This window comes from Brassica napus, chromosome C4 (genome assembly GCF_020379485.1).
Source record: "Brassica napus cultivar Da-Ae chromosome C4, Da-Ae, whole genome shotgun sequence".
Taxonomy (NCBI): domain Eukaryota; kingdom Viridiplantae; phylum Streptophyta; class Magnoliopsida; order Brassicales; family Brassicaceae; genus Brassica; species Brassica napus.
Genome location: NC_063447.1, coordinates 14,932,943 through 14,948,620, shown reverse-complemented (window position 1 = coordinate 14,948,620; position 15,678 = coordinate 14,932,943). Strand labels below are relative to the sequence as shown.

The 15,678-nt window shown below is 35.8% G+C and overlaps 4 protein-coding genes across 5 annotated transcripts in view; 3 read left to right on the top strand and 1 right to left on the bottom strand.

Annotated features, from left to right (window-relative positions):
* LOC106414019 (glycine-rich protein DOT1) overlaps positions 1 to 1,066 on the top strand; it is a 43,641-nt gene extending 42,575 nt beyond the window's left edge. The window contains exon 3 of the mRNA XM_048754303.1: positions 693 to 1,066. Within this exon, the coding sequence (XP_048610260.1) occupies positions 693 to 975 (283 nt within the window). The 3' untranslated portion in view covers positions 976 to 1,066. The remainder of the gene's footprint in view (positions 1 to 692) is intronic.
* A 1,312-nt stretch (positions 1,067 to 2,378) lies between these two features.
* Positions 2,379 to 3,407, bottom strand: LOC106415703 (photosystem II reaction center W protein, chloroplastic). The gene is made up of 2 exons (XM_013856465.3): positions 3,120 to 3,407; positions 2,379 to 2,822 (listed from the first exon to the last, which is right to left on the bottom strand). Exons 1-2 carry the CDS (start codon positions 3,211 to 3,213, stop codon positions 2,515 to 2,517), a joined length of 402 nt encoding a protein of 133 aa, XP_013711919.1. The 5' UTR covers positions 3,214 to 3,407; the 3' UTR covers positions 2,379 to 2,514.
* A 3,242-nt stretch (positions 3,408 to 6,649) lies between these two features.
* On the top strand, positions 6,650 to 7,534 carry LOC106413488 (glutathione S-transferase T3-like). Its single transcript, XM_013854256.2, has one exon. The coding sequence runs from the start codon at positions 6,650 to 6,652 to the stop codon at positions 7,532 to 7,534; it is 885 nt and encodes a 294-aa protein (XP_013709710.2).
* Positions 7,535 to 11,269: 3,735 nt separating this feature from the next.
* LOC106416324 (E3 ubiquitin protein ligase DRIP2) lies at positions 11,270 to 15,483 on the top strand. 2 transcript variants are annotated; one of them, XM_013857183.3, is made up of 8 exons: positions 11,270 to 11,466; positions 11,559 to 11,689; positions 12,849 to 12,948; positions 13,343 to 13,670; positions 13,780 to 14,183; positions 14,290 to 14,340; positions 14,618 to 14,690; positions 14,964 to 15,483. In XM_013857183.3, exons 2-8 carry the CDS (start codon positions 11,572 to 11,574, stop codon positions 15,141 to 15,143), a joined length of 1,254 nt encoding a protein of 417 aa, XP_013712637.1. In that variant the 5' UTR covers positions 11,270 to 11,466; positions 11,559 to 11,571; the 3' UTR covers positions 15,144 to 15,483. The 2 variants fall into 2 exon arrangements, with proteins under 2 accessions (XP_013712637.1, XP_013712636.1); XM_013857182.3 differs by having other exon boundaries at positions 13,343 to 13,679.
* Positions 15,484 to 15,678: the final 195 nt, after the last annotated feature.

Below are 15,678 nucleotides of genomic sequence, written 5' to 3'. Positions count from 1 at the left end.
GAAAGAACACTTCATGGTTTCTCCGTTTGGCGTCAAGACGCAAATAAAAGGAATGGTGGTGTACAAAATGAAGGTCGATGGATTCAGGCTGAGCCGAACGCCTCGTTCTCCCGACATCCACAACCATCTCTCCCAGGTCCCAGCTCCATCTTTTCCTTTGTAGCTGTTATAAATAGAATTGTTACAGTTACTTTGCATGCATAAGCATATCTTCACTGCATGTTTGAACGAGCATACACAAACACAAGACAAGCATCATGCACTTGCTAGATTTCATGACAAACAGCATAACAATATTATGCTTAAATTTCACAGGGGCAAAAAAACATGCGCAATGACGATAACAAAAAACAAAAAACGTTCTCATTCCGAAGGGTTTAGCCGCTATGCTACAGTGAATCATCGGTTAGTATCAAAACATCATAGTCAACGTTTATATTGCTACCATAACGTTTAAATGGAAGAAAAACATGGTTTTCTTCCTTTACGAGTTGATACTATTTACTTTCACTAGGCGATTGTGTTTGGATCAATTAACAATGCAACGACTATAATTAATTGTATATTGGGAAGACTGGTTGGACCATCCAATTGAAAAAAAATCCCTCTTATAAATACTCCCATCTACACTTTCCACTTTCATTCACACAAAAATTTTAAAAATCTCATAGTCATCTAATCAAGAATTAAAGAATGGGAGGAAAAGGCGGTAGCGGTGGTGGAGGGAAAGGTGGTGGCGGTGGTGGTGGTGGTGGAGGGAAAGGTGGTGGTGGTGGTGGCGGTAGTGGAGGAGGTAGGAGCGGTGGTGGTGGCGGTGGGGGAGGGAAAAGTGGTGGCGGTAGTGGCGGTAGTGGCGGAGGCTACATGGTGGCTCCGGGGAGCAATGGTTCTTCTTACATTTCAAGAGATAACTTTGAGAGTGATCCTAAAGGTTACTTTGATAATCTGCATGGCAGTGGACAGGGTAGCAAGTGACCTTGGTCTGTTTATTTCACTATTTATGCATTGAAGATGGTTATTATTACCGAATAAATTATCTTATGATCAAATAAAATAAGAGTTTCTACTTCATTTTCTCCATTCCTCCTCTGTCTCTTACTTATATGATTCGTAGCTTTTTTGATTAATATCAGTAATAGTGGTACTAATTAAATTAAAAATATTGACATGCGTAGAATCAATCAACACATATTGCCTGTGTTATGCAATAAGTCCAACAAATAGTCTTTACAACCAGGCAATCAATGCATATTGCCTGTGTTATGCAATAAGTCCAACAAATAGTCTCTTACAAATAAGTATACAGTGATCGCACGTAACTTTTTCCTTTTGGAAAAGAGGTAGTAAATCACTTTTAAGTTTAAGTGTATTTTCTTATAAGAAGGGTGGAAATTGTACTCCCATTTAGAAAATATGAAATGAACGATCACTGTTGTAAGAAACATTACAATTACTTTAATGATATTGCAGTGGTATGTAGTAACGGATTGTCTACATAAAATGTAATTTTCTTACGAAGACAAAAATAATGGTAAACTTTGATAAAATTGTCGTAAACTTTATAGAAAGAAAAATTCTACAAACCATAATAACGGAATAAAAGTGTTAAAGCTTAGTTGATGTAATCTATATATAAACAAGTGAATTGCTTTTATTTCTCAATCAATTCCATGATCATTTTTCACAATTTACAATACTTATAGCTAGGCTAGAATATGGCTCAAGAAATCAATCTAGATAGGGCTTAACTCCATATGATCCGTGGGTCATAAAGAAGAATTTAACTGACTATGATCTTTGTTTAGGTGGTCATTTGGAGACCCAGGTTCTACTGAACTGAACTAGAAATGTTTTCTTTTATCACAATTGATAAGACGGTAAAGACGAGCATTCTTTTTTTAATAACTCCAATAAATTTTCCACGCCTAGACTATTATATTTACTTCTACCAAAACAAAAGGTTGAAGATTTTATAGTACCAGAGATGGATTATATTACGTTCAAGAATTTGGGATTACCAAAAGGTGCTGAAATGAATATTCATATTGTAGAGGAATGAAGCTAATTATTACATAGTGGTCTTAATCCAATACCAAGGCAGGTACATGTTTAAGAGTGAACGGAGCCCTTTGGCTAGAGCAAAAGCTTACAAAACAAACGATGAAACTGGACTCATGTGTGATAAAGCTCCAGAAGATTCTTGTTTCATCATCTTGTTTTATCTTTTTTCAATAATATACAAGAGTTTTTCTAATATTTATTTAGAGAATTTAAACTACTATAATATTTTTATTTTCTTGCAGGTTTTATTATAATAAACAAAAATTAAGTTTCTTAAATGTATTAGGTGTTTTGATTCTACAGATTGTAAAAACATGTACACATGAAAAATAGTTTTTTTTTGGTGTTTGCTTAAATTACAAGTAACCAGAATAACACTGTTTGGTTCATGTCCTCACACGAAAATGGAAAAGGAGAGAGATGACACTGATGAAGAACATATACAGTTCATGTTTAGAGTGAAAGACCAGATTCTTCATCCTCGTCCAGAGAAGAAGTGTAGGTAAAGTAGAAAGTCCAGATCAAACCAAACACTCCCAAAAGAATCCATCCCAAGAGGTTGTTGCTAAGTCCAAAGGGCAAGCCGGTTCCCTCAGTTGACATCCTGTCGTCCACCAAAGCCATAGCCGGGCTGCTCATCACAGCTGTCAAAGCTGCTGTAGCCGCCGCAGAAACTCCAGCTCCCACGGCTGAGACGTTTCCTTGCTTGGTCTCCATCGAGCACTTCACTCCTCCCTTCCTCTTACTCATTGGAGGCAAACCTGAGCAACAATAATAAAAACAAGTTCACAACTCTAAACCAGTGACTTCCAAAATGGTTCTTGCAAGCTCCGGTCTATATATTTTTAAATCACACATTCATTCACAACAAGAACTTTTAGATCAAAATGGTTTTCTTGAAATCATGTTGACTCTCCACCAAACTACTAAAGATGAACCACACAAGGAACATATAAAGCAAACCAAGAGATCTTCGCTTTGCATGTGACCAGATTGAGTTTCTAGTATAATTAAGGTGAGATCTAAGATAGAGGAAGAGACAAGGGAAAGAACTTTACCAAGAACAGGAGCAGAGACGGCGACGGTGGGCTTGAGAAGGAGAGCAGGACGAGCGACCGAGACGGTGGAAGCGGAGGCGGTGAAGCTAGCCATTTCTCTCTATCTCTCTTTTTTGCTTACAACAACTACACAACCTTTAATTGTTTTGCTTGTGTTGGCTTTTTGAATCGAGCACAACAACTAAACCAGTGGTGGAGAAAAATCTCTCAGAACCAATACAAACCATCTAGCTTGGATATGGTTCTATCCATTCTCCACCAATGGTCTCGCCCCACGTGTCATATTTAATCTCATTCACTCTTCTCTACTGATGTGGATTATATATAAGTTTACATAAAATAGTTGCTCAAAAAAAAAGTTTACATAAAATTGCATCCAACACTGTTGTTGCGGTTAACTAAATTTGAAATTAAGCTCTGAAAAATTGTGTTGTGTAAAAAATGAAGCTAAGAGAAAATTGCATAAAAATACATCAACTAAATTTCGTTAAACTTTCTAATAATTTTTTTTTTGCTACCCAATTTAGTACATAAACTAAATATTTTTCTTATTTTAATACATTTATTTTTTAAGCGGTGCTCATTTCAATAGTAACTAACTTTTGGATAATATTTTCAAATTTTATTTTTAATTTTAAGAATAAAAGTAACTAACTTTTGGAGAATATTTTAAAATTTTATAAAATATTAATTCTGAACAAACTAAATTTGAAATTAAAACAAAACAAATATTATAATATTAAGATTGTCCAAAATTTAGTTACTTTTATTCTTAAATTTTTAAATAAATTTAAAGTTTTTACAATTTTTTTTTGAATAATAGAGATTTTCTAAATTTAGTTTGAAACTTATTATTAAAATGAGCATAATTTGGGTATTAAAATGTACACAATTTTTAAATTAAATGTATTAAAATGAGCAAATTAATTAGTTTGGGTATTAAACTGGATAGCAAAAATGTTTGGGTATTAAAAAGTTTAATAAAATTTAGTTGAGATATTTTTATGAAATTTTTCCTGAGGCAAATTATATAACATTGACAAAGAAGAAAATAATTCAACCGAACCGAATGACAGTTATTGAAACAATGAATTCAATTGAATTTTATGGAATTGTAACTATAAGTATTTTAATAGATTCGATTGAATTCTTTTGAAAAATAAGATGTAATTTAATAGATTTGGTTGTAATTGATCTAGAAAATTTGGAAGATCAAGAGAAAGCAATTGATCTAGAAATGAAGAAAATAATTATTTTTGGATGGAAGCCATCACCTGCTACTTGGTTGAAATGTGATATTGGTTCTGTCTAGAACAAAAGTAGGTCTGAATGTGGAGCGTCTTGGATTCTTAGGAACTCAAATGGATCAGTTTTACTTCATGGGAGAAGATCTTTCAACAATATTCTTAGCAAAACCGATGGCTCTTTTGAAAGCTTGAGTTGGGCAATTGAAAGTATCAATTCCCTCCATTTTGACAATATTATCTTCTCCAGTGAAGACCATTCTCTAGTAGGCGCTATATCCAAACCTGCTGCATGGCCGACCTTAAAATTCTACTCCCTGAAGCTATCTTCTATGCTTAACAATTTTTTGTGTTGGCGAGTAGAAACTCAGTCACGACAAGCCCTTACTGCAACCTTCCGAATTGCTAATAGTGTTGTCAAGGAAAATAAGTTTCATTCCTACATAGCAAGGGGTTCCCCTCTTTGGCTGAAAGATTTGTTCTAGTAGTTTTCTCTGTATCCTCTGTTTCCTCTCCCCTGTTTCTTTTATATTTTGACTTCATGTTTCTTTTGATATTATAATACAAGTGTTTAAAAAAAATAGATTTGGTTGTAATATATTCATTTTATACCGAATTTTAATGGAGTTCATTGTAATTATAAATCAATAATAAAAAATTATTATCATATTTTTGCAAATAAATAAATTGAAATCAGCCTTGTAACTTAAAATGATGCTATTATAGGTAGTTTCATCTTTCCATGTTTTCACCCTCTTTTTAAAAAAAAATAATATTAATTTTTCAAAATCATCTCTTGCATTGTTGGCTTTCATATTTTTTGCATTGTCACCGGGATCTTCAACAGAGAATTTATCTGATCGATAATGTTTACCAATCAAATTATGTAAGGCTACGCATGCCAATGGTAATTCTGCATGTATCTTAAATGAAACTGAAAGAACATATTTAAATATAAAAATCGTGATTTAAAGATTTCAAATATTCTTTCAGTGACGTGTTTTAAGAGTCATAACAATGATTAACAATTCATACGAAGATTTAAAGATCACAACCTTGGCTAGTAAGTTCTTAGAGATGATACTTAGAGCAGCATTATCGCTGACTCTTAGCCCAACTCTTCCCCCCAAACCCAATTAAAAAAAAATTAACAACACATAAGCCCAAGACTCGCCTCTTGCGGGAGGTGCCGAAGGCCCGCCTCTTAGTAACAGGTGTCAACAAATGAGAGGACGAAGCAATCGGTTATGCATCTCTCTCGATCATCTCTATCTCTCTATCTCGATCATCTCTCTCTCGAAACTCTCTCGACGAAAGGCGATTTTGTCTCCTTCGGTGTCTCTCATCGGCGACGTCTCCGTCGGTATCTCTCATCGGCGACGTCTCTTTCGGTGGCTCTTGTTGGCGACCTCTCCCTCGGTGGTTCTCCTGGAGGCGACAGAGCTCTCTCTCGGTGGCTCTTTCGAAATCGAAAGGTAAGCGGTTGTTGTGTTGTTGACTATGCATGTGTTCAATTAGGTATGATCTGTTGTTTTTCTATGTAGTTTGTTGTTTGTTGGTTCTGTCTCTTGGTGGTTCTTCTCCTCGAAGCTTTTCCTCGATGGCTCAAATCGAAGCTCTCACCTCAAATCGAAAGGTAAACCGGTTGCTCTGTTGTTTCATTATGCATGTGATTGATTATTGTAGTTTGTTGGTTCTGTTTGTTTCACCTGAAATCAAAATTTTGATGTGTTTGATCTTTGGATATGTTCTGTTTGTTCTTGGGTTTTAATTTTGTTTCAATTAATACGGATGGATCAAAGTTGATTTGCTATGTTTCGATCATTGCTCTGTGTATGTTCTTTGATTTGTTTTCGCTTTTGATTATGTCTTTCTGTTGGATTATGGTCTGAATCATTTTTTGTTTATGTCTTTCTGTTGTCAGATAGAAGGATCAAAGTTCATCGAGCAAAGGTTCATCTAGCTCAGGAGTTCACTGCAAAATAAGGTTACTCTTAACTGGTTCTCCTTACTAGAATTGATTTAGGTTGTGGTTAGAATTGAACCGACTGTAATTAATGAGTTGGTTAGAGTTAGGATATGGTTGTGTGATTAATAGAAGTGATGGATAGCTACAATTTATTAACGCTTAATGTGATGAAAGTAGTAGATAAATGTCAACACGTTTTTGTTTGTTGGTTGTCATGAATGCATCCTCTCTTCCTTCTCTGCCATCTATAAACACACTTTCCTCCTTCTCTATCTTATCATCTCCTTCATCTTTCTTCTCAACTTCTTCTTCTCGGTATGAATCCTAATCAAAGCCAGTCCTCTAGCTTTTTAAACTTACTAAACATTCAACTCCCTAACAATGAATACCGAACTCAGTTTCTGAGTTTTTCACCTTCTCCAGACGTTGGAGGATCTGCTTCAAGTGCAAAAACTGGTGAGGACCGTAAGCAAAGGTGCAAGTGGTCAATAGCTAAAGACCTGGTCCTCATCAGTGCATGGTTGAACAACTCCAAAGATCCACTAGTTGGAAATGAGCAAAAGGCGGAAACCTTTTGGAAGAGGATTACGGCTTACTATAACGCAAGTCCCAAGGTGGTTGGTTTGACTCCAAGAGAGCAGACCCACTGTAAGCAAAGGTGGGGGAAGATAAATGAAGGTGTCTGCAAGTTTGTGGGGTCATTTGAAGCTGCAACAAAACAGAGGACCAGTGGCCAGAATGAAGATGACGTTTTGAAGGCTGCACATGAGATATTCTTCAACGATTACAAGGTGAAGTTCTCATTGGAACATGCGTGGAGAGAGCTTAGGAATGATCAGAAATGGTGTGGGACTCAAAGAAGTAGTCAACAGAGCTCAGGTTCGAAAAGAAAGAGGGTGGGGGAAGAACAATCTTTTCAGTCATCAGCATCTATGCCCAGTGTTAATGGGGAGGATGAAGCAATGGATAGGCCTATTGGTGTTAAGGCTGCAAAGGCGAAGGCTAAAAGACTAGTGGGAGAAGAAGTGAAGATTCCGCAAGGGTTTAAGGATATGTGGGAGATGAGGACCAAGGACTTAGCTTTCAAGGATAAGCTTAGCAACAAGAAGCTGCTTGACAGTTTGATTGCAAAAAAAGAGCCACTTACTGAATTAGAAATGGCGCTTAAGAACAAACTGATAACCGAAATGATGTCAATGTAATCTTCTTTGTCTTGATGTGTTATATAAGTAGTTGATGTGTAATATAAGCAGTTCATGTGTGTTATAAGTAGTATTTCTGATCAATGTTATCAATCTTGCATTTCTGTTATCAGTCTTTGTGATCAATGTTCTAATGCGTTTCTGTTTTGTTTTGTATTGGTTTTTCAGGGGAACAAGTCACACACCACCAGCAAAGAAAGCCGATTTTTTGTGGTGTGTGACTTGTCAATACCAAGAAGCTGTGGTGTGTGACTTGTCTTCTCAATACCAAGAAGCTGTCCTAAAAGATGTCGAGCGTGCTTTTAGAGTCTTGCAAGCTCGCTTTGCCATTGTTAAAAATCCAGCACTTTTTTGGGATAAAGGCGAAATTGGGAAGATAATTAGAGCATGTATCATACTCCATAACATGATAGTAGGAGACGAACGAGATGGATTCACTCAATATGATGTTTCAGAGTTTCAACAAGGAGAAGACACCGGAAGTTCACATGTCGATCCCACATTCTCTATTGATATCCCTACAAATATCGGCAATATGATGGGTGTTCGAACTAGAATTCGTGATAAACACGTGCATGAACAACTCAAAACTGATTTGGTTGAACATGTATGGCGTAAATTCGGACGTGGTCAGGACAACAACTAAGCTCGCATGTTTCTTTCAAATTATTCTCGTTTATTTTACTAATCTTACTTTTAATGTTCTTTTTAATAATTAATGTTTAAAATGTTTTATTTTAATATGTTATATTTAATAAATAAATTTTATCTTTAAAAATATTTTAGTTTAATATTTTTTTTTTCTTAAGAACCCAAAAATAAGAACCCCCATTGGACCTAACAAATTAAGTGTCTCTTAAGTACATCCTCTTAACTATTATTAATTGCTAAAAAATCATTAAGAACCAAAATTAACCTTTTAGGGTTAATGGTGCTCTTAATACCTCGATAAAAGCCAAAAATCTGTGTCTGTTAATAAATCCACAATCAAATAGCTTATCATTTACCATATTAATTTTTCTCGTTATTGCTTCTTATAATAATTTCAAATGGTGAGCTAAACTCTCCCATCCACTTGATAACATGAATTCAACATCAAAACTACGAGTAGCCAAACACTTTAAGATATTAATCCTTTTCAACTGCGGTAGTTAGCCAATATTTTGATATCCGAAAGAATAAGTGTATTATGGTATTTCATGCTTCTTCTCAGATCCAGAGATCCAGATATCCTAGATTTTTTTATTTTCGAAACAGATCCGGAACGGATCCCAGATAATAATTTTCAGCTCTACTTCGTATCCAACCCATACTGGCAGGGGCGGCCCTAAGATTTCGAGGGCTTGCGGCTATATTTATGTTAAAAAAAGTTTTATATATAAATTTTAGAGACCTATTTATATGTAGGCCAGCAGCCCTGCATACTGGTTTTTTATCAGAGTTTTTTTCCTAACAATATGCACTTATTTGTTTTTGGTCCACATCCTAGAAAACTGCAATATCCATAAAGCTGACTTTGCATAAAAATCTAAACCAACTTGGCCTGATGGCAATGCCAGGAGATATGCAAAAAAAAAAAAGCACGATAGATTGCCTTTTCTCGAATTGTACGTTGACGTAAACAACTTATTGTTGGAACTCGTTTTTTGACGAAATGGTTTTAGAACATTTTCGGTAAGATTCCGGGCGAAGACGTTCGTCGGAATAACTGTGGACACTATGAAGTAGTGTAACTACTTGTCAAAATAAAAGTTGTTGTAAATGAGAAATGGAGATCCAATGTGATTGTTTTATAATTTATAAAACTTTAGATTTGGCTAAATATAAAACCTAGCAAATCTCTCACAATGAATATTTGGATTTGAATATGGATTTATACTTAAATTTTATTCATGAAAATTTTATATGTTTGTTTTCATATAAAATATAACCCATTAAAGAAAATGTTACTAGTGTTTGATTTAGTCAAATTTACAATATCTTTTCTTGAATGTTAACATTATGAAAATGGTCAAAAGGAATCAATATTCTTTATGACATTTGACGGGATTCAATGCTCCACTTATGACTTAGTGTTGGACATTTTTTTGTTGATTATAAAAGGGAAGCAAGTCATATTCTGTAAAACACACATTCACACAATCAAGAAACAATTCTCCCAGTGACAATAGTGATGCTTTATTTCTTTTTATTTTTTGTGTCTAAAAGTACAACATAAAGTTAGGTTCGATAGATTCTGGTTTTCGGTGATGGTAAACAGAAACAATGATGTAGTTGTATCCTGGAAATTTGAGCGCTATGAAACCGTCATACTATGGGGGACTTAAAGATTTAAGGAAAGAGATTAACCATCTCGACTCTACAATTCTTTTTTATTCTTTTATTTCGGTATTGTAATTTTGATTTATGTTCTTATTATTTTTTACAAATATCAGTTGTCCTATGGCAGTGAAATAAGATTCCTACACTTATATAGATGATATATCTAACGGTACAAATCCATTTTAAAAGATAAGTTTAGGGTTTTAAGTATGCTAAGTTTTAGTGACTCTAAATTGTAAGCTTTAACTTGTAACAATGTGTTGAATTATTGAATATCGTGTGCTCAGTGCCGGCTTAGATAGGGGGGCGAGCGATGCAACTGTCCCGGACCCAATCCGTTATCTCCCTATTTCTTAATAGATAAGGGTCCGATTTTTTTAAAAAAATAAATGTATTTTATATTAAAAATAAGAAAAAATGTGCAAGTTTTTTTATATGAAAGTATTCACAGATTTATTTTTAAAAAGACTTCTGGTATTTTGAAAAAAAAAATATATCTATCAGATTTTTTAAAGAAAAATTAAAATTTGGAAATTAAAATTTTTTTTTTGCCCCAGGACCCATGACACCATTGAACCGGCCATGCGTGCGCTATTATGATTTTACCATGTACTCATTGATACCGAGTATACCAGGTCGATGGTGTTTTACGGACGGATCTTGGAAAACAGAGGATAAATATTCAGGACAAAGATGGTACAGTACCCTGGAAGGTTACGAAGGACTAATGGGAGCAAGGAATACGAGAGCGAGTCAGTCGCCACTACACACAGAGATAGAGGCTCTCATATGGGCAATGGAATGCATGAGGAATCTTCGACAGTCTTGTGTTACTTTTGCAACGGATTGTGCTCAATTGGTGAAGATGGTTTCGGAACCAGAAGAGTGGTCAGCCTTTGCAAGCTATTTGGAAGACATAAAGTTCTTGAAGAGAAGTTTCAATAGCTCAGAGATCATTCATATACCACGGACACAGAACTCAAAGGCAGATAGTCTAGCACGCAGTGCAAGGAAACAACCGTCGTTTGTCGTTCATATGGATGCAGAGTTACCGGGATGGTTCGCAGAGTCTATATGAATCTGTTTTACTGCTGACAAAAAAAAAAAAAAAAAAAAAAAACCATGTAATCATTGATTTTTTTTATAAATATGAACATTAATTGAAGTAAATTAACAGAGTTTAATCCATCAACTCATTTGGTTCCATCCTCTAAATCTTATCTTAATTTTGGTAGACATTTGAGTCACGTTTGCTGTCAGAATCGAAGTTTTTACCTTTTTAAGTTTAAACTGTAAGTAAACAAAAGTGAAAACCGAAGAGAGTTGCGGGAAAAGAAGAGGAAGTTCATTACTGCTGGGCTTTGAAAACCCTGATTCTGAAAAGCCCATTTACAAACAAAAAAGGAAAAAAAAAAAGGAGGAAACGTGTATTCAGTGTTGACGACGGGATAGTTTCTATTCTCCACAAAGGAGAGGAGAGGAGAGAGGCAGCAGCATTAACCTTTCTTCGATTTCAGATCGTCTCCCTCAAATTAAGTGCAGAGAGATCCCATCGGATTTGGATTGGAACGTCTCTATCGCCGAAGAGTCCGACGTGAACGTAAATTTTGGTGAGCTTCTTTCTCTCTGGGTCGTCTACATGCAGTGTTTTTGGGGATATAGTACGTAGCGATTAACCGAGTAATCTTCGTGTCGATACAAGGCGTTGGAGAGCAATGGAGGGAGAAATGGTGGCTAAGGTGAAGAGGGAGACGGTGGTGGCATGCATGACTTGTTCTCTCTGCGACAACCTCCTCCGTGACGCCACCACTATCTCCGAGTGCCTTCACACCTGTTAGTTCTTTCTTCCCTTCTTTTCGATTTACGTTTGAAATTCGGTTTTTGAGTGGCCTCCTCGTCTACGTAATTGTTTGATTGGTTGATTGATAATCTTGGTTTTGGCCTTCAAGTTGCGGTGTGTTTTCTTGGTCAACGATAATGGTGTTGTTACTTAGGTAGGGTGTCACGTGCTTTGTTGTATCCAGCATGTAAGTTTCAAGTTACAAGTTACAAGGACCAGTACTAGTAGCCTCTCTTTACTTCTTCAAGATTCTATTTCAATTTTACATATCTTTATATCTCTCTGTTTGGAAGATCTCACTGGCCTTTAGCTTCATTTAATACATACACAGTCATCTTTCGTCAGGATTTCTCTGTATATTATTCTCGTTTTTTTTTTTTTTGTAATTTGACAACACCAATGTACAATTCCAAAGTTATACAGCGGGAAACAGTACCCTGTTTACTGCGATTGCAAAACTAGTCAAATTATTATACGTAGTCTGTCATTCTGTAACTGTGGAGCTTAAGTAAACCACACATTGTCATGCTCTTTTCCATCTGATTCAAGACAAGTGTATGTTAGCAATTACGATTCCATATGCTAAAACTCAGATATTTCCCTTGAATCATCTGGAAGTTTCTGTCTGTTTTTAGCAGCCTTTGAATTGGAATGTTTACCGTGCCTTGCCACAATTAGGTGTTCTCATTTGATTTTCGGTTTGCTTTCTGGGGACACAAACAAGTAGTATCACCATTAATTGTGTTTCCTTATGCTGTTAACTATCTAAGTGCATGATTTATACCAAACTGGACAAAGTCTATCAACCACTAGTCTACAAGTTCCTGTCAATACAACTGTTAGTACATGATGCAGTTGAAGCCATACCAATTACCAGCTTTGCTATATAGGAGTCAGAAAAATCTATATTTGCATCTAATAAGTTTCAAACTTGGCAGCCAGCTATCTTTCTTAAACCTCTATACATAATGCTACTCATTTTTAGTTGAACTTTAGATCCGAGAAATATTTTTTTTTTGTTAATGGATCCCGAGAAATTGTTTGTTTGATATTTGAAGTGATTTGATCACATGTGATACAAATCATTTATTTTCTTATTTGATAGTTATTATCTATATAAATGAGATAAGTCATTATATCACTTTTATGCAGTTTGTAGAAAATGCATCTATGAGAAAATCACAGAGGATGAGATAGAGTGTTGTCCAGTATGTGATATCGACCTCGGGGGTGCCCCACTGGAGAAACTAAGGTAGTTTCTTCTTCTCCTCTATTGCTATTACACAATTTAGCCACGAGGCTTGGTTTAGCAGTGATCCCTTCTTTCTATATTTGGCTTCTACTATTGATGAAACAAATAATTTTAACATAATGCTAAAAAGTTTATACACGACTATGCTGGAATGCGTCATATATGGAAGGTTTTTCAATAAGTTTTTTGGCATAATGTGGAATCAATCAAAGAAAAATGATTTGATTCAGGAGCACATATATACTGATTAGCTTTTGCTGACATCAACTATTTTTAGTGAGAATCAGAACCAATTCTCGCTAGTACTATCTCTCCCTTAGAAGACTAGTTGTAGCTTTTGTTGGTGTTGAACTCATGCATTTGCTAAGGAACCGGTCTTATTCTTATCTTTTAGGCCCGACCACATTTTGCAAGACTTGAAGGCCAAAATATTTACTCCAAAACGAAAGAGAGAGAGGGCGCCTGAAGTTGTGTCCTCAATCACATTACCTGCAAGGAGGAAAGAGAGGTCTATCTCGTCTTTGGTGGTAAGCACACCTAGGGTTTCAGCACAAACTGGTACAACAGGAAAGAGAACAAAATCTCTCATGAGGAAAGATGTGCTTGGTAGTGGTTCATTCACTAAGAGAACTGTGAAGAAGGAAGAAGAATTTGGAGATGATCACACAGAGAGCGGAAGCTCGCCTGAAACGCTTAAAGATTTTACTCAGAGTAAAAGGCAGGTAAAGAAGGTGATTTGATTACTCTCTTTAGCTTTGTGTCTCTTTATTTATGTTCTGATTATGATCTGTAGGGAGTTACCAATGGATTTATTTATGTTTTTCTTTGCAGTCTTCATATGCAGAGCCTAGCCAGTCTCTCTCTAATCGAAGAAACAAGGATGGTGCTGAACCTTGGGATTCCAAATTAAACCTTTGGAAACCTTTAAATTTTCTTGTGGATGTGGCAAACGGAACAAAGTCTGAGCATGGAAATGCATCTCACGCTGATGTTCAGGGGAATAAAACCAAAACAAAGGATTATAAACGGAAATGTAAACTTGAGGATGAGATCAGAAATAATGGTGATCCAACAACATCAGAAACTGCCACGGTTAAAAGAACGCGTAGGACTCGACGTAAAAGGTCGTCCACTTTTGGTGATTCAAGAATCCCACCACTACCGGATTCAGAAAGCCTGAAACACGAGAGGAGAAAGGGTCCTGTTTGGTTCTCACTTGTAGCTTCAAATAATCAGTGAGATTCTTGCTCTGTATCTGAGTTTTCTTAAACCGATGGTCATGATTTTCTTTGTCTTTCCATTTCTATGCCTTGTTATCTTGACAAGACTTACTGATTTCAGGGAAGGAGAAACATCCTTGCCTCAGATTCCAGCAAACTACTTGAGAATAAGGTAAGTTTTCTTTTGAAGGCTCTATCTTCTAGGCATTGAGTTTATATTTGGCAAAATATTACTTATTGCATTTATCGTTTCAGATTTGATTTCGCAGTTGTTTTACGCAGAGAGTTTTTATGTCATTTTTATTAATGTGGTATACATTTCTCAGTAGAGCCCTCTATATTTTTGGGCTACATTGTCTCACACCTAGTTCTTGATTGATTGGGACTGTCTAATTTTCTGTTTGGAAGAAACTGTGCAAGAGTTGATCTGCTGTCTCATTATGTGACAGGGATGGGAATATTCCAGTTTCGTTTATCCAAAAGTACCTTATGAGGAAGCTTGATCTCAAGAGTGAAACTGAGGTAAGCAACCTTCTTTGTGCAGTTGCAATTTTACCCTTTCTAGCTTGTATCCACTTTGTCTTAAGATGACCGTACTTCTATAAAAAGAGTCAATACCTTGAAATGTTTATGACTCACTAGCCACAAGTATAGCGTGTGATAGGGGAACAATCCTTTCGAGATCATGGCTAATGAGTCTTACCTGTTCCTTACAATTTTGATTAACTAAGATCCTTGAAAGTTTGAACTAAAACCAACTCAACATTTTGTCCACTCGTTTATGTGGTATGACAGGTAGAGATAAGGTGTATGGGAGAAGCTGTGATCCCAACGTTGGAGCTTCACAGCTTAGTGGAGCTATGGTTGGAAACAACTTCTAAGCATGAAAGAGTGGCTGCAACTATAGGTTCCTCTGCAAAAGAATTTGTAATGGTGCTAGCTTATGCTCGGAAGGTCCCTGAATGCACCAACTAAAAGAACTGTTTAATGATCGTCCGCAACAAAAATCAATCTCCTACTTCTACATTTAATCTTCCCTAAGACCACCGGGAGTAAGAAGTGAAGTGCAGGGCCAGGAGCAGTGGAATGTATTGTGTAGTTTAGTATTGATATATATATTTTCATATAATCTGAAAATGAATGATCGGTGAGATAGACACTTTGTTGTCTAAGGAGGATAATTAAGATTTGCTTTTTTAAAGGAGATTGTATGTCTTGTTGGACATTTGAATGTATGATAAGATAGGATATTGTTGTCATTTCTATGTAACATTTGTTCCTTTGTTTGGACTAATCGGAGATGTACACGGAATTATTGTGTGACTTGCAAATTTATTTAGTCAACCACCCAAAAAATATTAAAAAGTGGAACTTTTATTATTTATGTTACACAAGAACTGGAACTTCAAAACTAGGTTTGGATTCGTATTTGGCGAAGAACCTGGCGAATGTCCAATGTTTGTGCCTCATACAACCACTTCGTTGAAGCTGTCTGAGATTTTCAAAATTT

Bases quoted from the DNA above. Each gene is read 5' to 3' on its own strand.
- LOC106415703 (XM_013856465.3), bottom strand. From the start codon at position 3,213: ATGGCTAGCTTCACCGCCTCCGCTTCCACCGTCTCGGTCGCTCGTCCT. The intron at 2,823-3,119 runs GTAAAGTTCTTT...ATTGTTGCTCAG, and splicing joins CGTCTCTGCTCCTGTTCTTG to GTTTGCCTCCAATGAGTAAG.
- LOC106413488 (XM_013854256.2), top strand. From the start codon at position 6,650: ATGAATCCTAATCAAAGCCAGTCCTCTAGCTTTTTAAACTTACTAAAC.
- LOC106416324 (XM_013857182.3), top strand. From the start codon at position 11,572: ATGGAGGGAGAAATGGTGGCTAAGGTGAAGAGGGAGACGGTGGTGGCA. The intron at 12,949-13,342 runs GTAGTTTCTTCT...CTTATCTTTTAG, and splicing joins GCCCCACTGGAGAAACTAAG to GCCCGACCACATTTTGCAAG. The intron at 14,341-14,617 runs GTAAGTTTTCTT...ATTATGTGACAG, and splicing joins GCAAACTACTTGAGAATAAG to GGATGGGAATATTCCAGTTT.